The 26,772-nt window shown below is 49.0% G+C and overlaps 1 protein-coding gene across 1 annotated transcript in view; it reads left to right on the plus strand.

Annotated features, from left to right (window-relative positions):
• kcnq1.2 (potassium voltage-gated channel, KQT-like subfamily, member 1.2) overlaps nt 1-26,772 on the plus strand; it is a 104,504-nt gene that overhangs the window by 37,175 nt on the left and 40,557 nt on the right. Inside the window, exon 13 of the mRNA XM_062562997.1 lies at nt 11,084-11,198. Within this exon, the coding sequence (XP_062418981.1) occupies nt 11,084-11,198 (115 nt within the window). The remainder of the gene's footprint in view (nt 1-11,083; nt 11,199-26,772) is intronic.

Consider the following 26,772-nt stretch of genomic DNA (forward strand, 5'->3'; position numbering starts at 1 on the left):
ACAACTTTTTTTTTTTGTCTTTCCTTACGACCACCTGGTTTGGGGAGAGAACCCACAGTGGCTCAGATAACTAAAACCAAGGCCCAAGTGTATTATGGCTTGACTAAAGTTGAGGAAGTTCATTTGAGCAGTGGAGCGATCGTAGCTGAATCAGCTAATTATGGTTTGAGATCACATTGAACTCCGAAATAAAGTTACATCCCACTAAGTTGAAAAGCCGTTTTGAGACCTTTGTCTCTGCCATAGTTGTACAATGTCATTTTTATTGTTTGCTGTTGGTAGGCTACAGATGATATTCTTTTTAACAACCCAGAAAACGCCGGACGATTCAACATCTTCTTGGAAAAAAAAAAAAAAAAACGAAAGTCTGCGCGAAGTTGGGCTGCCGACCAAAGAAAATCCTCATTCTCAAACTAACACACCGACCACTCTGGCGATAGATTTATTAGTTGATTCAATCGACGGCGGAGTTTCTCCACTAAGGAAATCACACAAGAGCGCCACTTTAAATTTGGTGTACAAAATGATTGCTTCTATATAAACCTCAGTTCGTAAGTCCTTTTATTTAGGAATACTGCACGGGGCTTTCTGCTTTACCTGGTGGGATTCTACACAGTGCACATGTTTTGGAAGCAAAGTGGTGTTTATTGCACTCGAGCGACAATCAATAAGGAATTTAAAGCCACTGAGAGAGAAAACCAGCGTTGATTAATGACCAAACAAAACAAAAGCTATATCCCAAATATTTGGCTTACATTTAACTTTTTCTTAGTTTGTTCCAAACCCTTGAGTGTTCTCAAGTGGGCTTCAAACTTTGTCTCCACGCTGTAACCCAAGCTGCTCGCTTTAACCCCGTCGTGTACGCCGACCTTTTTCATCTCCCAAAGCGCTCCGGGATGAACTCCTCTCCAACCTCATTTGCATTGATATGAAATCTGGACCAAAAAAATCCGATAAAGCGCGGAGGGGGGGGTGGGGGGGGGGGGGGGGGACCCCTCTGTGATTACGGGGGTCACCAGCCAACCATAAAGGAGAAGCCCTCGGACGGGGTGGAGGGAAGCGGCGCGTCGGGCTGGGGCTCATTGTGTCTGCTATCTGCCGCCCGCACACAATGAGCCGCCTCTTTCTCCCCGGGACGGGTGTCAGGAGTTCAGCCTTCATCGTCCCGGCCTGCGTTTGACCTCACAGGAGGGTAAAGATGCAGCTGAAGAGGCCGCGGAGCTCGTAAAACAACAACAACGACGCGTACAGCGCACAAAGCCCTTAATGGACGCCCACAGAGGAAATATCTAAAGCATGTCGGCCCGCCCTCCTCCGCTGATTGCATCGTGATGGGCAGAGAGCTCAAGTAAACACCGCCGCGTCTCCCCCCCCCCCCCCCCCCCGGCAACAGCGTTTATTTCATTCTGTTTTGTGTTTGGAGCAAAAGAGGTGAAGGGAAGGATCAAGGAGTTAAGGAGCGAAAGGGTTTCCAGCCTATCTGCAGCTGGCGCAGCACGCCGGGGGGGCTGCATGTTAGCGGCGCCCAAGGTCACGTGACATCTGAGAAGAAGATAAGCATCTGTTACACAGGGTGCTACGGCAACCATTTCACATGTCTACACTTGTAAAGGGGTCTTGTTTGATCAGATTGTCTTTATCTGTATCACCACCTTTTCGGTATATATATATATATATATATATATATATACACAGTAGTATGAAAAAGTTTGGGCACCCCTGATCATTTTCAAGATTTTCCTTTACGTATCATGGGTTGTTCGGAACAGCAATTTCAATTAAATATATCACATATCAGACAAACACGGCGATATTTAAGAAGTGAAAGTGAAGTTTATAGGATTTACAGAAAGTGTGCAATAATTACTTAAACAAAAGTAGGCAGGTGCATGAAAAACTACAGCAATATTTAGTAGATCCTCCTTTTGCAGAAATAACAGCCTCTAAACGCTTCCTATAGCTTCCAATGAGGGTCTGGATTCTGGTTAAAGGTATTTTTGACCATTCTTCTTTAAAAAACATCTCCAGTTCGGTCAGGTTTGATGGTTTCCGAGCTTTAAAACAGACTTTACTTGTGTCATTTTGGTCCCCAGCAGGAGCTCATGCCCACAGGAGCCCCCCCCCCCCCCCCCGTTGAGAGAAGTTCAATTCAGGTATATTCAGAGGGCAAAGCATGCAAACATGATCATGTTGGAAACCATGTCCTCTTGAAAGTCCCACTATACGTTCTCATTGTACAGTCACCACATGGATTGAAGTCAAATCCGTTGTGTTTGATGGGTTGATGGATGGATATCATGATGTTAGTGGTAGAAATTGGGTGTTACTCGCTTACGTCGTATCCCGTCGTATCCTTTGATCTCGACTTTAAGAGGATGCGTAAACGGTTACGTGTCGTCGACGGGCCTTGCTTTTGTAGATTTTCTGATCCGACCGGCGTTCTCTCCCTCCTTTGATCAGCTTCCTTCCATCCAGAGGGATGAAGTCTTCTCACTGACATCACCCAGTGGCAGCTGATTTAGTTTCACACCTCGCGTCGGTCTGCCATTGTACGGTATTTCCCTTTTCTGGCCTTATTTCTTTTTTTTGTATCCTGTTCTCTGTCTTCTCTTTTCATTGCTACTTTTCTTCCCCCCCCCCCCCCCCCCCCCACCCCCTCCCTCATTTCACCTAGCCTCACCCCATATGTGAAGGAGACAGCTGCGCCTTGGATGTGGCGGCTTTCTGTTTGTGCGCGCCCATCTCACTGTTTGGTCTCGGGGAGGTTGTGCGTGTGCTCATTATCCTTTTTTATCCCCTGACCCTTTTTTTTTTTTTTCTACCAGTTGTAACTTTCCCCCTCCGTCAGCATTTTGACAATTCGGAGAAAAGGTTTCGGTAACTAAATGAAACAAGAACAAAAAGTGCAATCCCACATTTTGCACTGCAGTTCATGAAAGCTTCGCAGTAAGTACAACCACGACTTGATGTATATATGTCCCTTTTTTCTTTTGCATTCTCTGCTTTCTGTTTTTTTCACCCTGTAAGTGTGGCTTCACGCGTTGTGAACACATCGCCTTCATGGCGTTCCCCTGTTGACACAGCACCCCGTGCACCCCTCCGTCACACTCCAGCTCTTGTCTCTCAGTGTAAAGTCGGGAGAGGAAAACCAACACACCACAGTCCACTCCCCTCCCCTCGTTTTGGCGTCGCTAGGCAGCTCTCTTTTATTTTTTTACCTTTTTTTTATTTTTTCCAGCACCCTCTTTCTCTTCCTCCTTTTCGTGCCTGTGAAAGGGGTCAATGCCTCTGCACGATGGAACCACGGGGCTAAAAGTCCTTTGGGCCAGACACTGGAGGAGTCCACTACTAATTGCGCTCAGCGAATCCCGGGGGGGGGGGGGCCATTGTCCTCGACCCGGGGTCCAATTTGAATGTGAATGGAGGTGGCTGGCTGGTGCTGAGAGTGTAAGGTACACAAATGACTGTCACTGGGAACGGATCGCAGCGCTACAGGGATTGTGAACATGTCCCCTAAATAAGCACTGTTGGCTTTTTGGCTCTGCATAAGTTACAGTGTGTTTGCACTAGCGTGAGCGCCGTGTTGCTGTACGCTCGGCTGAAGTAGCATGAGAGATGTTTTTTTCGGGGGGGGGGGACGTTTTGTCGAGAGGATTTCTCTTTTTTTTGGCCTTCGCGGTGAGGTGCCAAGTTGTGCCCCTTTTTTTCCCTTTTCGCCCACTCATTTTGCATCATTGGACACAGGCATAAAGTCTTTGTGAGAGGAATAAGCCCATCTTCAAAAAAAAAAAAAAAAAAATAATGAAGTCAATGCGTCCAAAAAAGACGGACGGAAAGACAGTGAGATGGATCGTCCAGATCTGACCGGACGGACAGCTGAACAAATTGCAACACCTCCCCCCTGCCCGCAGTTCACTTGTTCCTTCTCTATAGAGGCGAGGGTCCTCGTCCGTGTCCCCCCCCCCCCCCCCCTTCCCTCTTCTCCTGCCCCTCTAGTGGTTAATTGAGCCCCTGCCAGGCCTCGCCCCTTTATTGCCTCCATTTGTCAAAGCCTGCGGGGCCTGAATGCCGCCAGAGACCCTGTGCAAATGAAGAGCCTCCTCGCCGCTCCATCTCCCTCCGTCCCTCTATCGCTCCGTCCATCCAACGGAGCAAACAGGTCTGACCCGGGGCAGTTCAGGGCAAACAGTGGCTCAACAAAGACAGTGGCTCTTTAGGTGTGTGTGTGTGTGTGTGTGTGGGGCTGGTGTCCTCCCGGGACACCTCCAACGTCAGCGGTGCCAAATCTCAAAGCTCTGAAACGCAGATGGGGGGTGGGTGCAGACCCTCAATGCGGGAGACAGGTGTGCAGTGGGAGGTGTTGTGTGGCGCCGGAGTCCCTCCGTTGCGAGGCTGGCGTTGGCACATGTGCCGCCGCCGCGCACACTGCAGATAAGAGCGGCCTTTGAGCCCAGATGCCATCGACTGTGGTCAGCTTTGTTTGCCCCGAGCCAGACCTGTAATGTACAGAGAAAGACGTGGGAGGGAAGAAGAAGAAGAAGAGGAGGAGGAGGAGGAGGAGGAGGGGGGGGGGCAGAATACAGGGGAGAATGACAGAAGGAAGGAAATAGAATGGGAGCGCCGCCATATCAACAAGCGACTCTGTGGCTGGATGGTTCTTATTTTCTCACTAGTATCTCCAGTGGCTCCTCACGTTGGGTCATTCAAAAAGAACTATTGGCTCTCCATATTAGAATGCTGTAAGTACATCAAATACACAGCATTTAACCTCATGTCCCTAATAATGGTAGTGATATGTTCCCGTGATTTGATACGTCCTATTTTACCATATTGTCCAATAGCAACCCAATATCTCCACATTTTCTTCCATTTAACTATTTATTTATTCACTTCAGTCTCAGCAAAAAGTGAATCGATGGAAAAGCCCAAACTAATTCAATTTTTTTTAGTTGAAGCAGGAACCAACTGCTCAGACACTCGGGTGTCATCTGGCTTCCAGCGTTCCACCTCCGACATTTTGCGTCGTCCATCTCACGCGTCACCTCTCGCCTCTCTTTTCCACGGATGACCCACCCCCCATCGATGCTTTTAGAGTTCAAGTTCACTGCCAGATCCTAAAAAAAAAAGGTTCATGTCCAAGTGCAGCGGTCCGGTCGTAAAGCGGCTCGTTTGAAGTCGGAGACCAGATTTATTTATGTCTGGTCCCCTTTGTACAAAACTTTAAACTTTGATGAGTTGAAAAAATTATTAAATATATATTTCTCTCTCTCTCTATATATATATATATATATATATATATATATATATATATATATATATTATACACATGCATATGGCTGTATTTAGCTTTGTGAGGGCATGTATGTATTTGTGTGCCCCGGCACAGAGGCCTTTGTTGTGAGTCAGGCCTGTGGGAACGAGCCCAGCGTCTCTCCTCTCTCTCTCCCACGCTTTCACACTCATCCCATCCTGTGTACCTCTGCGTGGGGGGGGGGAGGGGTGTGTAGGGAACACTGCCGTGGAAAAACTCACACACACATGCTTAAGGGTCATCAGAGCCTGAGAAAAAAAAGGGTGCGGAAAGGATTGTATGTACATACACACATATATGTTTTTTCCTTATTGACTCGACCTGACGCCAAGTAGTGTGACGTTCTCAGAGACTCGCTAAATCGTAGGGGAATTCACGTTGTTTTTGGTCAACGATGAGTAGTTACATGCAGTTCTTAGTGCCGCCCCCCGAAAATCTTCAAAAACACCAAATAAATAATCAAGTCAAGTGTCAACCATACACAGTTATTACAGTACAGAGCGAAATTAGACAACGTTCCTCCAGGACCAGAACATAGGACACACACAGGACTACACAAACAACTAAATGAACCACCTTTATGAAATACCAAGTACAGTAAAATACCAGTACACAGTAGTGCAAAAAGATGACAGTTCTAAAGGGATGTAATGCTCTCTGTGGCATTTGTTCTTAGAAGGCCTCAACTGTGGCTTTATGCACAACAGCACACTTTAGCTCCTCAGTCATCATCGATGTTTTTGTGTTTTCATTTTGCAATGGATTGACTGCCCTGGCAGCAATTAAGTCTTGCCAGTGCCCCCCCCCCCCCCCCCCATGCACCCCCAGTCTCAATCTGGCCCCAGTGAACCCCGTCCAGTGGATGCCAGCTGGCGGGCCCTGCACCAATCACAGAGCTAATTTGGAGAATGTTAACTTAGCGACAGTCGAGGTTGTGGTTGGCAGCACCGAGCGGGCCGGAGCCGTCCCGGGCCAGGGGGCTTTGACGCGCCTCACCTAGCCCGGGGGGGGGGGGGAAGAGAGAGAGAGAGGCCTTTATCAGCAAGCCTGAGTACAATTGTGGTGTGGTGTGCAGTGTGGGAGTTGGGGGACTTAACTCTTTGTGTAGATGAATGGATGAATAGGAAAGGGGGGGGGGGGGGGCTGAAACACTAGCATTTTCCCCGCCCTCTCCCCAAAACTGGACCAGTGTATGTTTTAAGTCGGCCATCTCGGGGCCCCCGGGGGGGGGGGGGGCCTCTCCATGGACAGACCGACAGATACCATCAATTACCGAGGCCGGCCCCTGGCCATATGGCCGGTGGCTGTGTAGGAAAGTGGGCTGTTCACTTCACAGCACCGGCCCTTCATACGTCCACTGTGTGTGTGTGTGTGTGTTATGAAGTGTGCTGGCATACGTTTGGCTCGTGTTACATGGTGCTCTATGTGTCAAGTGTTCAGGATTGCATTACAGGATTGAGTTATACCTGTGTGTGTGTGTGTGTGTGTGTGTGCTGTATAGCTATCTTTGTGGGGCCCAAACTGAGCTGCTTTTAAGAGCTCGTTTGAGATTCAGACCTGGTGTTATGGTTGATATTAGCATTAGATTTAGACTGAGGCCTGTTAAAGCTTTCCCATTGGATGCGCGTCCTCCTTCTTTATACCACACATGTGGGTCTCATGACCCAAACAAGGAGTCGTCGCACGGACACTCAAGCCGTGGAGAGGCACGTGTCCTCGGGTTGTCCTTGGCAGACGCATAGATGGTGCAATTGCGGGGGTTTGCAGGTGCGCGCTCATGTGATTGCAATGACCTACACAAGAACCAAGGAGTCAGCCCGAGCCAAAGAAAATCATCCCAAAATACAGTCCTTTAAAGCGTAAACCCCCCCCCACCCCTCAGTGTTTCCCTGGGGGCAGGGTTTCTTCACTCCGGCGGTAGTTACATGAGGATCTGCTGCTGGGCCACAAATGTGTCCATAAAAGCACACACACACAAACCCATTGGCTTGATTTGTCACATCGAATTAGCGTTCACTGAATGCTTATTGGATCACAATTTTGTTCCTCTCACAGATAGATATCAGGAGGAGGAGGAGGAGGAGGAGGAGGAGGAGGAGGAGGAGGAGGAGGAGGAGGAGGAGGAGGAGGAGGAGGAGGAGGAGGAGGAGGGCCAGTAAGCACGGGAATAATGATCACATATACCAGTAAATAAATACATATTCATGCAGGGATGTAAGTAGCCTTTGGTAACAGTGAAGGGCTGGGGATTCCAAGGGTTTACGTGTGTGTGTGTGTGCGTGCGTGCGTGCGTGTTCATGTTTCAGCTGCCAAAGACATTATCTTCTCCTGACAGCCAGTCAATACACATGATCGGACACCTGTGAACCAGTCACTTGAGGTTAGGGCCCGTTTTGGCTAAATAAAAGGATAACGTTAATGAAGTCGAGCCGTTGTTCTGTTCTGTGCTCCAAGGTCTTAAAAAAAAAAAAATGACACATCTCCCCCAACGTAATGTAATTTAATTAGACGTGTCTGTTTGAAATCAAACTGCAAGTGGAAAAGAAATCCTGCTCTCGTTGGTCGGCCTCCACTCACTGCATGGCCATTAACAAAAAACACATTGCCTTATGGGTGAGAGAGGGAGGCAGAGCGTTTTAGCAAAGGAGAGAGAGAGAGAGAGAGAGAGAGAGATGTTTCTGTTTGATATATAATGTGAGAAAGAGCCAACTGCAAAACAAGGAAACATCTGGGTGATTAATCTTTTCGAAAGGAGGAAAACAGGGAGGAAAATAGTACCAGCCCATAAAGACCCCCACACACACACACGCACAGACACACACACATTCAAAATGTGCACATGCACACAAACAGCTGGGTGCCAGAGACAATGATCCATGTTAGTCACGATCCTCATTAATATTGAATCAAAGCCTCTTTGATTACGGCTCCGGTTTCATTATTTAGATGAAATAAAAGAATTGAAACGTAAGCTGAACTGGTGTGTACTCAAGTTTTTGGGGGGGTTTTAGTCTTAGTTTTTTTTTTTCTTCTATTTTTTTTTCTTTTTCTCTCTACCCAAGACTCTTTTACTGGGAACATGTGCTTTTCTCATTGACTCGGTAACACAGTCACACTTAAGAAGCTCGGCAGTACAGCTGCAGCAGTCACACATTCTGCCACCGTGCTGGAGAAGCTGTGGACTAAAAGCGCCTGAGAGAGGCAGAGGGTCACTCATCCCCCCCGCCCCCCCCCCCCCCAAACAAATCAGGACTTTCACGGGATCATTTTGAACCTAGCCATCACAGGCCGCCCTCTGCAACACGGAGGTTTACGATGGTGTCACTCGCACGGCGCACACAGTCAGAACTCTGGAAAATCCTGCTTTTGCCACTATGTGAAGCGTGTGTGTCTGTCCGTACTGTGTGTGTGTGTGTGGGGGGGGGGGGGGGGGGGGGGAAATCGTGCCGCTGGTCCTGCGTTCTGCTGCAAAAGCAAAAACTGCGGGGATGTTTTGGGTGGCCGTGCTGTGTGCTGCATGCGTAAGCGCCTCTCATGGTTGCAGTGGCTCACACTTACTCAAACACCTTTTTTATTGCCTTGTTTTATTCTGCCATTGACTGCCCGCTGACCCCTCACTCACGCTATTCTCATCTGCCCCCCCCCCCCCCCCCTCCCCCCTCCACTGCAAGTAGGGGCCACTAGTGATGACACAGCTAAGTGTGGGGCTGAACCCCAGGCGCTGCCCTGACACGTCGTGGGGGGGGGGGAATACAGACTTTATGGGGAAACAGTTTGCTCACTTGCATTGCATCGGATGGTGTGTTTGTCTATCGCCTGAGCAACGCAGGTTGATGCATCACCGCTGCTCTGCAGAGACACAGTTGTAGCGTGTCTTTGCGTTGTCATAAAAGGGCTTCATGTGCAGGGAGGTGGGCCAATGGTGAGCACGATTCTCTTTCGATTGACGGCGCAGCAGAGGTCGAGGGAAGTGAGCCGCACTGCGATGAGGGAACCTTTTTTAGGTATTAAGTTACAGCGCGCTGCTTTTTGAGTTGTGCAGTGTGAGATTAACCCGCATCGTCACTTCCAGAGCGCCGTAACCTTCTTTTTGCTTTAAAATGAGACTCCGGAATGCATTCCATTTGTTCAGCGTGTGTTTACATTAATGTACTCCAATTTTATTCCACTTCTTTACAGCGTTGGTACAGAGAGTTTATTGCCACACATTGACAGCTGCAGTCGTGCTCTTTTTCTTCCCTCCGGCCCCGGGGGCCATGAATCCTGAAGGCAGGACAGGGCAATGCTGTTTACTTTAGCTGACTCTGACTTACAGTAACAGGCAGCAGCATTACAGCCCAAGTGGGGTTGGGTTGAAACTAGCACATTTCTTTGCTGCTTTACAACCTGATGAGATGGACAGATAGACAGGGAACATCTGTTTAAGCTGAGCACAATGCACGCACACACACACACACACAAACTCACCAGGGCCCCAACAAGGGGTCTGACCCTAATATCGTCACTGCAGGTGTTGTGTAATAGCCACACACACATTGACAGCACATGATCAGACCACACACATACAGCATTCGCCACTGATGTTGAAGCAAATCAGGACATCCCATAGTGGAATTGATTGTACTTGTCTTCATACTTCCAGCAGTTAGTAACAAAATCTGAAAGATTTATCAACAACATCGCGTGTTTTTATCAAGGAGGAAAAGTGCGTTTTTAAATCCGCTGCCATTGGTTGACAGTGGGGTCAGTTTTCCTTTTTGTACCACACACACACAACTCGTTGCTCTGTTAGTGGTGGCGGAGAGCCAGTCTGAAGTTCCCATTGTGCTGGGGTTTTCCATTCAGGCACACTGGCACGGGACGGCCCCCGTCAGCCTCATGTGAACCTGCCTACAAAACCAGAACGTACACAACGGAGTGCACGTGTTGACGCACATGTGTACTGTGTGTGCTGCACAGTGTACTACAGCGGCTTATAATTAGAAAAGGCACCTGACAAAACACATGCACAGAGGCAGGAAGTGCAGCCGGTTCGTCATCAGGACCGATTCAGAGTGACGGACAGGCTGCCCACTCCAGTGGAAAGGGCATCGGTACTCCAGTGGCTTTGTGCATGTGTGTGTGTGTGTGTGTGTTTGTGAGTACTCTCTTAGACTGTTTGAGTGTCACACGGCACATTTCACAGAGTTAAATTGACTCTGTGAGATTTGAACTCTAACTTGGTGTTTGTATTGTCCCAAACGAAGTGTTAACAATTTAACTCGGAATAAGTGTCCAAAATAAATCTGCTCATTTAGCTAAAGTAACTAACATTGAGTTTGCAGTGTGATTTCAACTCTGCACACTGGAAAAATGAACTCTAAGAATTTTGCTGCTCAGCTACCCAAATTCTCAAAAAGATCTAGTAATATTCTCTAGGTCTAGCATCTAATCGCACCATGCTTATAAAATCATAACACTAACGATATGTGCAATATTTTGAGAAAGGGCCTTTTCCTGCCATGTAGAGATGAAGATTGGACTGCGCTTTTAAATGCCCAAATACAATAAATACACAAAAAAATACCCTTTATCATCGTTATCCTCATTATCTATGCGGTCAGCACTGCCACCAGTGTTTTCAGTGTTACTGTAGACAATCCCCAGCCAGCTCCAGCCAGCTCCAGCTAGCAGCTACAACAACTCTCCCACAGCCACTGAGGTGGAAGCGGTGGATGTGGACCCCCCCCCCGAAATCCCCACGTCCCCCCCTCCTCATTCCCACACCGCCAGCGCTCCCATTCCTGTCGTGGGGACAGACGGGAAGCCATCCGGTCACACGCTGCGCAAAGACCGCGCCGTCAGGGCCGTGGGGGGGACGGTCGCCGTGCCAGATTGTCGTCACTGGGTAATCCTCTCCGAGGCAGCGGCACACACAGCCCGCTGTGACACAGGCCGTCTTTTTACAGTACGGCGACGCGCAACCTGCCCGTTTACAGTGTTGTTGTTTTTTGTTTTTCAATAAGATCAATAATAATAATAATAAGAGCCCGCAGCGACTCAAATTACACACCGACAAAGACGGTGTTGACCAGTGATTCTCAACTGGTGGGTCCCGACCTTTGCATGGGAAAATAAAAATTAGAATAAAAAAAAAAATGGATCCCGTGATTTTATTTTGAAGGGACTTTTTTTAATGCGAAGTGTCGTTTTTTTTAATAAATTTGAGATGTTGAGAATGTTCCTCGCTTGTCATTAAGGGGTGATGGTGGGTCCCGGAGCCAGACCAGTTGAGAACCACTGGTGTAGACAGAAGGTCCACATCGTACGACGCCGCGCCGGAACGTCAAATTAACCGTAATCCACGTGTGATTTTCGTGAACTAATCCGAGTGGGGTACAATTAATAAAGAGACACGAGCAATCAACAACCAACAGGCCGGTGTGTGGGGAAACCGCGCTTACAAGCTAACGCTAATCTGTTAGCGGACCTTGAGGCCGGCTCAAAGGCAATGAAAGGACCAGGTTGTCGCTCCCCTCCCTGATTTAGTTGGCATGTGTGCCGTTTCGTTTCGGGTAATCAGCCATTTATTTTGGTAGGACCACATGAAAGAACCTTTTCCAAAGGCATACGTACAGTAAGACTTTCATAGTCTGCATAAAAAAGGACGCACTCTTTCATTCTTGGAAGAATGAAGTGGTCATCTGATCTGTATATATATATATTTAATAATCTATACAACATGGCAGACGCAATATAGAAACATACGGGAGTGCTTTGCACTAAATATATTACGGAAAAAGAAGAAAATACATTTGTTATAGTCGCTTCATATCATAAATAATAGCGGCATAAAAACAGAGGTTTATTCATGTTATGCACATTTCTGTGCACAGTGCATGTGAATGCATGCAAGACAGTTACAAAGACAAACACATTTTGCTGTTGTTACTGGAATTAAGACGTGAAAAACAGTGTCAGCAGGAGATGTGGCAGCGGGAGATGCTCGTGCACCGAGGGCCCCATGGCAACAGGCGCAGCGAGGGGGATCCATATCACCGTCCATATCAACGGAGGCTCCCCTGGGTTTGTTGCTTTAAACAAATCCCTGCTCTTCCTATCTCAGTCACAACACTCCCACTGCGCCAGAGCCTGTGTGTGTGTGTGTGTGTGTGTGTGTGTTGGTTTTGAACTATGTTGGTGTAGAATCTCCCTGGATTATTTAATCTGCTGCTTTTCTATGACCCTATCGGGGTTTGTTTTTTCACTGTCAAGCATTTATAAATGATTTCTCCAAATGCTCATGTTCTGTAACAGTGCCTCTACATCTACTAACCAAAGGGTGCTTATAACGTCTCGGCTAATTAGCCTCAAACCAAACTAGCATTAACGCTTCAGTTCCGATGCAAATTCCCTTTCCCCGGGCCTTGCCCTGAGACGTTGTACTACGTGGCCCGAGGAGAGCAACATATGTCTCTCATTTGGACATTAAAGCCGACTATTATGAGATTAAATCGGGCACTTGTGATATTCGGTTCAGATCGCAGCTCCCACCAGCCCCAGTCACGCAGAGGAGAACGTTCAAACTGATATTATGTTAAGTTTCTGCCAAAACTCTACAATCCAGTAGTAGTGGATGAAGGTGTTTGTATTGGTCTTGAATTCGGAGCGGAGATAGATGTGGGCGAGGCCACGGCGAGGATTGAAACTGTAGAAAAACAAACAAACGTTTGAGCTGCATTTGAAGTGTAGGTCAAAAGGGTCGCAGGCCATGCGTGTTGGTTTTTCTCCGAGGCCTTTGAGAATGGAGCTCCCCCTTTTTTCAGCATAAGCTGAAACTTTTTCCATTTTTTGTTTCCAGGACTTGACTGGCAGGCCAATTAAACCGTTTGATTGCATTTAAAGCCGAAATGTGCCATGTGGTGCGCGTGTGGTGAATCATGGTGTATCGGGGGCGCCGAGTAGCGTGCAGGCATTGGATGTGAATGTTGTTCTTTGCACCAGCTCTCTTCACCGATGAGGCCGTGTCAAAGGCCTCACTTTTCATCGCGTGGCAAATGCGGTTGCATGCCAAAAAAAATCCCAAAGATGTGACAGAAACCTGCAACGCGTTAGTGCACAGATAGGGAGCAAAGAGAAAATTAGAAAGGAAGTGTGCTAAAGTATTATTAGTGAGTGTGTGTGTGTCTCTTGTCTTATCCATGCATACATCTCAAGTTGCTTTGCTTCCTGCACCAAACCTCCCGGAGCCTTTTTTATTAAGTGTGTGTGTGTGTGTGTGTGTGTGTGCGGGTCTGGCAGTGGGAGCTCCTCTGTCCCTTTCTCGTCAGCCTGTTAGGTGATGAATGACCTTCAAGCCCACTAGTGACAACTCGGCTCCTAATGACCAAGTGGCTGACTGACTGGTCTTAATGGAGGACCTGTGGAGCTCCGTGAAGCCCCGGCACACACACACACACACACACACACACACACACTCTAATGGTACACATTGCAACCACTGGAAAGGAGGGAATATATTTTCTTCTGCTCTTCCTGGTGAAAGAATCCCATTACTTCGGCCAAAGCCCTGATATTTGGGAGGCAGCAAGCAGCAGCTTCTGGGTTCCCTTCCACTAAGAAGAAAAAAAAGCGGAAATGTAGGGTGTAAAGGGACGTAACGCCGAGAGATCGAGCGAGATGGATAGCGGGAGAAGGGAAAGCGAAGCAGAAAGAAAAAGCCAAGGAAAGGAAATAAACCGAGAGGGAGAGAAACATTCTCGCCAATGCCTCCAGTGGGCCAACTGGGCTCGGTCCAGTTACCCCCGGGGCGCTCTGGAAAAAAGAAGGCATCATCTGCGAACCATCACTCAGTGTGCACACTGGGACCCGCTTTCAGCACCTGTCGACCGTCCCGTCAGTGTGTCAAACTCAAATAAACACCCAAAAAGGATTCAGAGCATTGCAGCTATCGGTCCACAGTTGGTAAGAATAAAGCAAAAATACGTCACGCCACCTGCAGGGAACATGTGAGCTCGTATGCAAAGCCCTCAAAGCTTTGGGTGTAGTTAACAAGCTATTTAGTTACGGTGCAGGGGGACGGGGGGGGATGGGGGGCAGTCTCTTTATTGACAGCTGTCTTTGGGTGCACACATGCCACAGGATTTACTGTTGGGATTAATTAAGCCAGTCGATTGCTCCTTTCCCCCAAATGTGCGTGAGGCCTGTGAGGGGAGGGGGGAAGTGAGCTGTGATGTAATGAAGAAGGCAAGCAGCCACAAAGAGAGGAAAAACAAACAGTCACAGCGATAAGACACGGCACCCACACTGTAAAATCCTGATGAAACCAGTGGGTTCATTCTGGTCAATTCATTGGATATCAATACTACCTTTGCTTTGGGTTTGGTAATGTTGATTAATGTTGACTGGTTGTGTCAGGTTGACATAAAGTTCACTTTGAATTTTCTTTTACAGATTATTTTTTACAGCTCAGTTTAACCCTCTTATTTGAATTCATTTTAAACAAAACCATAGCGCAAAGCATCACCCCTCCCACCCCTTCGAAGAATTTTTTGATAAATCCTGACAATTGTTTGAGAGTTATATATACAAAAGGAAACGTGGGGAGAGAGAGTGTCACATGCAACAAGGTTCCGTGGCAGGGAATTAATGCACAAATTGTTTGGGCCATGTGGTACGCACCCCAACTACCACAGCACTTGGGTGGCCCCAAATCCTAAACACTGCTGATCCTCTAAACTTCTCACTATTGCTTCATGGTTTATGACCACCGCACTCTGTGTTGAGAGCTAATTAGCAAATGTTGACACGCTAACACACTAAAACGAGATGTCAAAATTGTCAGCGTGCCGATGGCAACGTTTAGCTCCGCCATGCTCAAATACGGCCTTCCCGGGGGTCGGCAGCTTGGCTGGAGTGTGAAAGAATTTGCAGTAGCCGTCACCTATAGTCAGAGTTATCTCCACAGCGCTGAGGAAAGGTCCGGCTCCACACTATATCATTGTTTGCATTTCTTTTCAAACAAAACCAAATCGTCTTTGGTGGCACTAAGCACTCAGTTCTCATTGGGCACCTTCAGGTCTGACATGCTAGAAAGAAAGTATCAAATGAGCTGCTTCAAGGACCAACGCTACACTTCCGGGTGCAGAAAGGGTCAATATTTCGGCAGGCTTTACCTTTCATTTCTAAACCGATTTGCTGTTTTGAGTCATTGGGGGGGGGGAAAGCTTATTTTCTGCAGGGCACGCTTGTATAGCCGATGCCGCCTTCCGCATCGCCGCCATCCAAAAACACCCCCTTTTTTTGTTTGAACGTGTAATCTCGGCGCACACGTCAACGCACTTATAAGAGCATGTAGCGCCAGCCAAAGCGCGGAGAGAGAGAGCACGTGTGTGTGTGCGTGTGTATGTGTGTGTGTGTGTGTGTGCGCGTGCGGCCTTTGAGAAACCGCTGCGTGCGTTGTATTTGATTCTATTGTGAAGCGCTTCCACGTGGGACTGTTTCCATGCTTTTACTGCGTTGCAGGTGTGTGTTTGCGGTGCAGCAGGTGCTGCTGGCTGCCACGCTGTGCGGCAATGGGGGTGGGAGGGAGGGGGGGGGGGGGGGGGGGGCGCGAGGGTGTCATGGCCAATATGCGAGGGAAAGAACCTCTAACACATGGCACTGGTATTGTGGGCCTCTGGAAAATCCATTTAAATTCTCCCCCACACACACACACACACACACGCACACACACACGCTCACGGCGCGCACCGAGCCGTGCGCACAAGTCGCATAAATACACAGAGACACACACGAGGAGAAGACACATGTGGACACGAGACAGCTTTTCCCTTCTCGTTGAGCCTCTGGCTCGTTATAATACATGAAAGAAGTGCAAAGAGAAAGTAAGTCGTGAAGATCGTTTCAAAGCACCATGCCGCAGGAAATAGGAAAAATGTCTTTGTGTTTAGTCCAAGTGGATTTAAGTAGTAGTAATTGCCTCCATCATTTATTTAAGTATGGAATCAATTCTGTCTTTGTAGTCTACCATGTCAAATGCCCATTTAATTAGAATAAAATCTAGTCATTATATGTGTGTGTGTGTGTGTGTGCGTGCATTAGACACAGAGCTGCAGAGATCCTTTTTCTCTTTATTTTTGTCTCCTTCTTTGGTGTCAAGGTCACTGCCGTTTACGTTTTCCTGTCCTCTCTGTAGGGGGCACTCCAAACCCAATAACTCCTCACTCCCTTCATTTTCCTCTTTTCTCTCTCTCTTGTCGACTTATACTTTCTGTTCCTTCACTGTGCTGCCCCCCCCCCCCACACTGGTCACTGCGTCAGACCGGACTGTGTAAACAGTGGAGGTGTTTGGCGTCCCGGAGCCAGGTTGCATCAGCGGACGGCGTGACGTGTGGGCATGTCTCAGTGACATAAGGGTCACAGTGAACTTCTGCGACCCCCCCCTCCCTTCTTTTCTCTTCTTCTTCCCATTCACTATCGCCGAACGCCCTCGCGTCCCTGCTCTCCTCGGAGCGGGATCGTTGACCCGACCCTCGGCCCCCGCCGCGTTTCCCACTCGAGTGAATCCGCCGGCCCGCTATCGCGGGCGCGACAAAATATTTACGTCTACCGGCGGCCTCGTGAGAGAGACGTTCTCACGGCCTCCCTGATTGGTTGTGTCACCCGGCTCCTAGTCACGCAAAAAAAAAAAAAAAAAAAAAAGGATTCGTGAATCATTGCCCGGTAACAACAGATAATAAGACTCCTTTACCGAGACTCCCGTCTGTGGCCGTGACGCTTGTGGATAATTGTTATATTTGTGGATGGAGGCAGGCCGGCGATCACATGGGCAGGTATGTTACTGACGTACTGTGTCATTTTCATTTAATACTAGGGTGGGGGGGGCGAGTTAAATATTTGCATTCCACCGCAGGACGAGCCTCCCCCACAAAATGCAAAACCCACAGAGGCTCAAAAACAAAATGGCCATGCGGCCTACTTGTACGTGTGTGTGTGTGTGTGTGTGTGTGTGTGAGTGAGTGTGTTTCCCGTCAAGCGTAAGGTGCAGTGGACAGCTCCATACAAGAAGGAGGAGGAGGAGGGGGGGGGCGGGGGGGCAGAGAGTCACTTCCTCCTGAGACTTTGATGCCGGGACTCATTTCCCTCGGTCGTCACGGTGCTAGAAAGAAAAGAAGAAAAAAAAGGTTCCTTTAGCCGGGCGGCCTTTGTTTTGGCGAGAGGCCTTTTCTCGTTACCTTACTGTGGGTCGTGATTGCGCCAGTAAAGGATCGTGCGGGCTTAAAACCCAAAGACCAGTTCGGAGAAACCTCCACATTTCAGTGATTTTTTTCTTCCCGAGGTTCATTTCACGGATGACTCGGGAAAATATTGCGTCCGCTGACTCCTTTCGGTCTCTCTTCGTAATTGCTTTGGTAGAAAAACACTCCGGGGAGACCCACTCGTTCATCTGTAACAAATACTCAGGCGGATCATCTTTAACCGGACCCCAGGGGAACCAAGCAGGACATTCTGTTATTGTTTTCAGAGAGGAAATAATCAGTTAGCAGCAGGGTGCGCTCCACCGGCTGCCTTATTTATTTATTTTCAGAAGCAATTAGTTTGATAATTAAGCCCGTAAAAAAACGCACAAGTTGTGCTCCAGGCGCTGCTACGGCACTCCACCTGGCACGTTCCTAGGAAATGAAACGGCGTCGTTTAATCATTCATTGGAAATGGGGAAAAAGTCGAGTCAGCTCCAAATTTTTGTGGGTAATACACTTGAGTTGCGCTTTTTTTCGACATAAAGGAACGCTGCTCTCGGCGCGGATTAAAATCCAAACGCATGAACGTACAGGTTTGACTCCACGAGAGCCTTCATCAAGTCCACCACACATGACCCCACGATGCTAATCGAAAAGGAAATGCTTTGAAATGTCTCCCACGAGGCTACGAGCGCAGCAACTAGGGTTCTAGTCTCCACAACACCAGCTACGTGACGGCCTGGACGGATGTGTGTGTGTGTGTGTGTGTGGGGGGGGGGGGGGGGATTGGTGTTGTCGAGGGATCAGCACACCTGTAGGTGGGTGTTCATTACAACAGCCCTGAGTGATGGCTTGGCCTATGAGAAGCCCTTGTTCATTGTTTATCATCTCCCTTCACTTAATTAGCCCTCACTCACAGGTCACAGGAGTCCACTGAAGGCCCCCTTGTGTGTGTGTGTGTGTATGTGTGTGTTTCAGCGTGCACGCACACGTGCATGCATGCTTTTGGGATGGAGCTTTTTCACTTGAACCGGTGCCACACACACACACACACACACACACACACTACTATCTACACTTCTGAACCTTATCAGCAAACCACCTGTGTATAATTTGAAGATTAGACGGGCACAGGGGGGCCCTTGTTTCGGTGATATGTTGGAATTACACCCGAGTAGGAACAGCAGCGTGGAACCAAAGGTCCAACCGGGAACTTTCACTCCAGGAGATTAGAAGTCCACCCGTTGTCCTGGACAACAACACGTTTTTGAAACGCCGTCTATTATATTTGTGACTTTCGGTTGTCTAGTGTGTGCGTGCATTCGTGCATTTGTTGAGACGTGACAATCCTGCCTTGGACTCTGGCACAGATTTTTAAAAAAAAGTCTTGGTTGGACATTTCTTGTAGTGTGGGTGCCCGTGCAGGCCCTTTTCGTTGAGGCGTGTGCGCTGGAGTTAAGCTGCTTATTAAATGACATCGCTATACCCCACCTTGGGCCCGGACCCACTTGGCCTCCAGCAACAAGAGAAGAAAAAAAAAAACGTGAAACAGGAGAAGTTGGAGGGGGGAAAAGAGAGAAGAAAAATTGTACGGTTAATGTATATATATTTTAGAGAGGGGAGAATAAAAAGTCGACAGAGTTTATGAAACCGAGAGAGAGTGTGGTTTAGAGTGTGTTACTCTCTGTATTTTCAGTATGAGTGTGTGTGTGTGTGTGTGTGTTTTTGTGCCTGTTAGCGAGTGACTCAAAAACAACAAACACACAACAACAACTCATTCAAGTTATGCTCAATCATGAAAATCTTTCTGATATGGCAAAACTGCAGCATGAACGACGAACAACACACACGCTGCAGCAGCTACGGTGAGATTCGCCGTTGAAATCCATTCGGGACAAAACAATTCGAGAGAAAACTCTGAGCATATCTGAGCAAACATGTGCGAGGGACTGCATTTTATCTCGTGCAGAATGTCTGCACGGCTATATGCTTTCATAGTACTCGGGGCTCGCAAAGCGAAATTGTCTTCATCATGCAGCAGCTGCAGCAGCAGCAGCAGCAGCAGCAGCAGCAGCAGGAGATGTGATATCTCACCGGGAGTGGTGGCTACTCCCCGCTACTAATATTTAATTTAGTGGAGTCGGTAGTATTTCTGCTCCTTCCTCCCTAAACTTACACCCATGCACTCCCTCCAACGCAGGAATGTGGCCTGGCGTGGTGCCGGGGCCCTGGTCGTGTTGTAGGAGCTGCGGAGGAGGAGGAGGAGAGGTGCGTGCGTGGAGCTGGCACAGGACCCCTCTAGCTCCTCTTCCCCTCGTCCCTCCCTCGGACCTGTCAGGCGGGGTGGGGGCGGGGGGGGGGGGGGGGTAGGTAATGTGGAAATGTGGCCCGGCTGGCGTCAACTTGATTAAGTCTGCGCACGTGTCTGTGCAGAGAGGAGACCCCCGTCCCCCCCCCTCCTGGGCTCAGTCACCCCGAGCGCCGACACTCGCCTCCTCCAGGCTCTCCTTTTTCGCTGCATATCTTCTTTTTTTTTTCTCTCTTTCTCTCTGTCCTCCTCCTCTGCATCACACTCCTCCCACTCCAAGACTAAAGGCAGAATTTTGTTTTTTTCGCTGATTTTTCTTTCCCCCCCCCTCCCCCCCTCCTTGGCCTTCGCGCTCCCTGTGTGTAACTGACTTTCCTTTTGTTTGCGAAGACCTTCTTTCGGTCTCTTTATCTTGCACTCTTTCTCCCACTGCCCTTTCTCTCGCTCTTTTGCTACACCCCCCCCCCCCCGGTGTTTCTACTCACATGCATTCCGGGCCTTCTTTTTGTGAGTGTGTTTTTTTTTTTTTTTATCTGCGAGAGTAGTGTTGCACACACATATGAGCTCCTGTGTGTGTGTCTGTGTGTTGCATGTTCAGCATAGTGTTACCCATAGTGCCGCAGTGCGCAGAGGGCGGGGGGGGGGGGGGGGGGCAGAACCTCTGTGGACAGCTCCAGGCTACTTCGCCTCCCGCAAGGAGAGGATTTCATGTATGAAACGTCCTCTCTGCTGCAGTGGCTTCCCGCCACCTGCAGCGCGTGCAACCCTCTGCTTTAAAGGCCCCACTCACCCTGAGCCCCCCCCCCCCCCCCCCCCCCCACGTTGACACACGATCCTGATCAGTGGGGGGGGGGGGGTAAACTGGACTCTTCAACGCCGGCGTCGACCTCTTTAATTACTTCGATTTCCATGACTGTCTTTAACTTTTGAAGTGGCCATTCTGTGTACCCTTCTGTGAAAAGCTCAATATAATTACGTTTCACTCATTCTCATCCAAAGTCTATTTACTCTGCGTGTTGGAGTTTGGAGGTCAGGGGCTATCTGCGATGGACGGTTTGTTCTCCTGCCCCCCCCCCCTCCCCGGGCGCCGGCGTTCCAATGCCGTTTCACTCAGCCACTCGCAGATAGACGAGGCAACACACACACACACACACACACACACCTCCAGCGGGGCTGCGTTCCTCTGCAGCGACTGCAGGGGCCTCCGCTCCATCCATCGCCGCGTTAGCGTGGTTATCCCAGCGGACTGATTCTATGATTCCATTGGGAGCGTCGCGCCGGGCCCCTCGGCGCTCCCCGCTGTTCCCGCCTCCACGATGTGGTCGAAATGAAGGCCTATAAATGATGAGGTTGAAGCGCTGAGACGGCATACGTGGGTTTCCTGTCTCGTACGGTTGGAAGTCCTTTTTTTTATTGTGTTATTATTTGAGTTGTTATGTCATTATTAGCATTACATCACTCTCTCCCATGTTTGTGCGCTAACATTTGGCCCAAGGGACTCAATTAACTATTCATTTCACTTAGGTCTGCAGGCGTTCCATGACATATGGTATTACCTTAAGTCATTATGCCACCACGACATAAATATTCTTCAGCGTTTTTGTTTGATTTGGAGCGCATGTGTACCGTTTGGCCGTGTTAACTGGACATCGGGTTCACCGCGTTCTGTTTCTCGGTCCCGGCAATCACTCCTGTTCTCGACTTTGTCCAAAATGTTCTGGCTATTGTTTGATCTCCCGCTCAAATTAGAGAGTGTGTCTTTTGGAGCGCAATCTGGAGAACATCCGATCTGGCAGCTCGCTAGTGTGGAACTCAACCCCCCCCCTCCCCAACACACCCACACACAATTCAAGCAAAAAGTTGTAAGTGTTGATATATATATTATATTTACATAATGCACATGTTTACACTGATCTACTGTTTTATGAAATGAAATTGTCCGATTTTGGATGTTGTAATGAGGCATAAACGTTGGGTTTTACAGGCTGCATTACAGTAAAGTGATGTAATTTTTCAGATTTTAACAGAATACGTCATTGTGTGCCTTTATCCAGTCAGGCATTACCTTCACATAGCTCATCAAAAATCTTGTTATGGACATTTGTTTTTTTCCAGCCATGAGGGATATGTTTTTACCTGGTGCTGTTTCAGCCCATTACCCATTTCTGGAATTTCCACATAAAACACGCCGCCTCGAGGGTACTGAAAGGACACGGACAGGTGTTCGTAGGACCGTAAAATCCAATTTTAAACATCGATACTGCCCCAGGGCCTCAATGTTGTTGAAACAGCTGTCCAGCAGCATTCAAACAACACTGAAAATAGTGCTGTTCCCCCCGAAAAAAAAAAAAGCGTATCGTTGTGAGAGGAGGAGCTTAAGAGCGGTGATACACGGCCCCCTGATCCCCGGGCCCTTGAACTCTCCTTGTGCAGTCACCTGATCCCATGATGGCAGCGAGCGAGAAGCCGTACCCCGCGCCGGGCCGCGCACACAGAGGGGAGGAGAGGAAGGGATCGCAGCCCCCACTCAGCCGTTTAAAACGTCACAGCGTCGTTTTGTTCACGCGCTCTCTCTGCGATCACCGACGGGAACTGATACCAAACTGTCATTTGTTCCGGTTACACGACACCGACCTGTGCTCAGAAATTGACCCGTGACCCGAAAAAAAAAAAAAAAAGAGAACAGACAAACTTCTCTCTCTCTCTCTCTCTCTCTCTCTCTCTCTCTCTCTCTCTTTTTGTGGCGACTCGATGAAGCTCAAAAAGTCCTTTTGGGGAATTGTGAGCCTACTGTTACAACAAATGACCCCAAAAAAAGAAGAAGCACGACACAGCTTAGCTTTAGATGAAACAGTATAGCAGCATGAACTTCAACAAAAAGGCAGCCGACGCAAAGAAAGAGCAAACATTTGGACTTATAATATGAATTGTGGGCTGTAGAGTTAATTTACCCGTGTAAAGTGCGTTAAATAATTTTCCCTTTGGAATAACCGTTGAACCACTTGGGATCTGCACGACATTCAGAGCGTTAAGAGCAGCAGCAGCAGCAGCTATGTGAGCTCCACAGAACAAGTCGTTCTATAATAATCGAAATAGTTCCATTGTATCGCTAACACATCCACAGTGGAGAGTAGTAGTCGGGGGGGCGCCCGGTTTAATTACGGCCCCCCCCGGGGCAGGGACACGGAGACGGCGTGCTAATTGTATGGTGGACCGGGAACGGAAGCTGTTAAAAGCAAAGAGTCCGCAAAGAACCTCTCCGCCTCGTCTGCCGCCATAAACCCCTCCCCCTCCCTCCTCCCCCCCCCCACAGCGAGACGTAGCTTTACCTCTCTTGTCTCTCCATCCTTCTATTCCTCTCTGACAGTAGCACAGAGTGGGCGGGCGATGGGTTTGGGTGCTCTTGTTGTTTTGTTTACAGCTTTTCTTTCATCACTATCACTGTACAAATAAGTGAAAGCTAAACTAAAATGGATGTGTTTTTTTAATTTTTATTTTATTTATTATTCCAGGTCCCTTGAGAATGAAATAACACAAAATAATGTCCTATAATTAAACTGATATCGTGCCATATTTATAGTGTCTCTTTCTTCACAGGGGAAAGGACCACTTTTCGCAAGACTTGCATCCTATCATATCTTCACGGATTATAAGCTTCGAATAAGTAAAAAAATGATGTATTATATAGAGGATACACATCTTTCCTCTATTTTTTGGCGCTTATACACCAAACTGGCATCGGCCAGTAGGGAGGCCTCCCACCACTGAGAGCAGGAACAAAACCGCTGACCACTGTAGAAAGGCCTAATTGACCACCATTCTTTAATGTTCTGCCAGCCCCCCCCCCCCCCAGTTCCCCCGAACACACATGAATGAAAGAATAACGTTGGCTTATGAAAGGGAAGCCCCCTCTCGGCTAAGACGGCCCACGGGTCACCCTCCATCTCTCCCACCCTCCATCTCTCCCACCCTCCATCTCTCCCACCCTCCATCTCTCCGTCCTTGCTCCACCTTCTCTTCCCCCCCCCCCCCTCTCTCTCTCTCCTTCCTCTGTGTCGACAGCCCGGGTCAAGACAGGCCGACCACAGGACGGTCTCATACCGCCACCCCCCCCCCCCCCCCCCACTCCGAGATGGCGACAGTGCTAATTGCCCCTGGACAGGCACACAGAAAACACCCATGAACGGGCCGTGTGTGTTGGCATGACCGACCACTGGGGTCATGTGATTGGATTATAAGAGAAACAGCCCATTGAATCCAAAAAATGCTGGTTGTTGCCGGACTGAGGGTGGAGAGGGGAGGGGGGGGGGGCTTGGATGCTGGGATTGCCTGGGTCCACACTGACCTCAACGCACCACCACGAAAGCTCCACAAAAAAAAAATCCCCCCACCCCCCCCCCCCGCTGAGGGGACCCCCCCCTGACTGGAAGCAATAAATAGATTTTTTTTTTTTTCTCAAACATGCCTAATCCCGCTAAACAGCAACAAATCCTATTAGGCCATGAATTATAAATCCCCCCCCCCATTCGCCCTCCTGTCTTGGGGAGGCTGTGCCGGAGTATCCATGCATAAGAAGGGACACTCTTCTCGATTAAAAATATTTTCATTTCAATCCTACTTTTTTTTTTTTTACCCGATTTACAATGATTGGCGTCAAAGAGCCCCCCCTGGTTAGACACCACTTATCCTATTTAAGGGGAAAAGCCTGACTCCGATACGCCCACTCAACACATGCCCTTAAATTTTCCGACACACCTTACGCCAAAACGAAGGCACCCAAGAGGGGGGGGGTCATTACCCCCCAGAGTCTTGGTCTCTCTAATTTGGCTCCCTTTGAAGAACAGCAACAGCCACGTCCTCCTCTCAAGGCTACACCTTAAGCCTGAGAAGAAAACCCTCACATCCTGAGTGACTGGAGTCACGTTGTCAGGAGGCCACGGTCACCCCCCCCCAAATCAATTTTTTTTTGTCTCTATTTTACAGATCGTAATGCTTTTCATACACTGTCCAAAAGCGTTTTTTTCTCCAAATCTTCTGTTCATTTGGGAGTAAAAGTTGACACACAAACAGAATCACAACAGAATCAGCTTTTTTGTCCATTTGAGTGTGTTTTTCCCTCTTTGTCCTCCCTCTCTTTAATGGGCACTGAGCTTTGATGTGGCACGGTGGCTTCCATTGTCTCTCTCCGGCATGTCTCTGATCCGGAGAGAGGGGGGGGCGGGGGGGGGGGGGGCGGCACAAAAACAACTGGTGAAAACACGTTCGTATAATTTAACTCGCCTGCGTCCTGTCGCACGGAGGGAGGTTGAGTCGTGTGTCAAAATACAAAGAGACAGCTGAGAGAAGAGACACTGCGAGGATGGATGGGGGGGGGGGGGTGGGGGGAGAGGAGATGACATCACTTTTTAAAATGCGGAGATACAAACGCTGACGTGCACTTTTGATGTCTGCCGACCGGACGGAAATGGACGCCCAAAAAGATGACGGCATTCGGCTGTTTACGCATCGTGGACATCCCTTTACGGAAACACACACTCTCCCACATGGGAGAGAAGTTCTACCCGCTAAAGGAGAAGAAGGAGCTCGACTGCGGTGACACGGTGTCCCTCACTCACAGTTCTGACCGCGCCACCCTTCTGGCAGGCCATCACTTTGAGATCAAACATTCCCGAAAGAATGTGGTCATCTTATCCTCCCGAGATATGATAAAGGGATGTCTGTTTTTTTTTTTGTTGAGGAGAACAGAAGAGCACATCTCTTTGATGGACCAAAGCACCAGTCATAAAGCTTATCTCTCTCTCTCTCTCTCTCTCTCACACACACACACATAGACGAGCAGTCTTGCTGGGCCCGGACCACAGCACATTGATGTTTAACACTGACTCCAAGGTTATTGCAGCGCACCATGGAAGCACAGGATATTTGACGGTCCCCTGCCAAATAAAGAGCCCGAGGGGGGGTTGCCGTTGACAACTCGGGGGGGGGGGGGGGAGGAGGGAGGAGATCTCCGAAGTGACCCATCGGAAAATGAAAAGAGAGAAAACTTATTAAGAGAGAGAAGGGCCCAGGGGAGGCCTGGGGGGGGGGGGGGAGGTTAAATCTGTCACATCTTTTCAAGAAAGGGACGAGGCCGGTTCACGGCTCCAGCAGCTCCAGCTTTTCACGACTTCTACAGTGGACCTGATGAAGAATAGATGGTCTGTTGAGAGGAGCCAGCAGGGGAGCCGGGCCTTCCCAAACACACAGTGAATCACGGGGGCAAAAAGGGACAAAGGGCAATGTGTAAGAAGACGTCGTGGGCGAGAGACCTGAGCTCCCCCCCCCTCGACTCGGAGAGGAGTCCCCGGGACACACTGTGCGTCGGAGAGAGAAAAGAGGGAGGGGGGGGGCGAGGTGGGAGGCGGGAGAGAGGGAGAGAGATGCAGAAATCACATTCCTCCGGGTTGCTTTGTGCCAAATGTTGAATGGGATAAAAGGGGGGGGGGGGGGGGGGGGTGGTGTTGGTGTCGGACAGGAACCCTCTGTGTTATTTTTTTTTGTATCGAGCGAACATGTGTGTGTGTGTGTGTGTGTTGTGTGTGTGTGTGTGGAGGAGGGAGCAGGGTACAGTCGCAGCACCATCAAAAACCGCACATGTTTTTTGTTTCCTACACGTGTTTTCTTTCCCAATTACGCTTGAACCTCCGAGTCACACAGAATAGAGGACACCCCCCCCCCCCCCCCCACCTCCCTCACCCCACCCATCCTCATCCTGGTCGACGGTAGAGAGCAGGAGGGAGGGGGGTGGGGGGGGGCCTCACGCTTTATGTTTTGGAATTGTTGGTGTGCGTTTCCTCCTATAGGAGCTCGGGCCAGGAGAAGAAAAAAAAGAGCTTTGATGCTCGTGTTTTACGGTCCATGTAAACGCATTGTCTGCCAGGCCCCCCCCTTTG

Source organism: Pungitius pungitius, chromosome 6 (genome assembly GCF_949316345.1).
Source record: "Pungitius pungitius chromosome 6, fPunPun2.1, whole genome shotgun sequence".
NCBI classification, from domain to species: domain Eukaryota; kingdom Metazoa; phylum Chordata; class Actinopteri; order Perciformes; family Gasterosteidae; genus Pungitius; species Pungitius pungitius.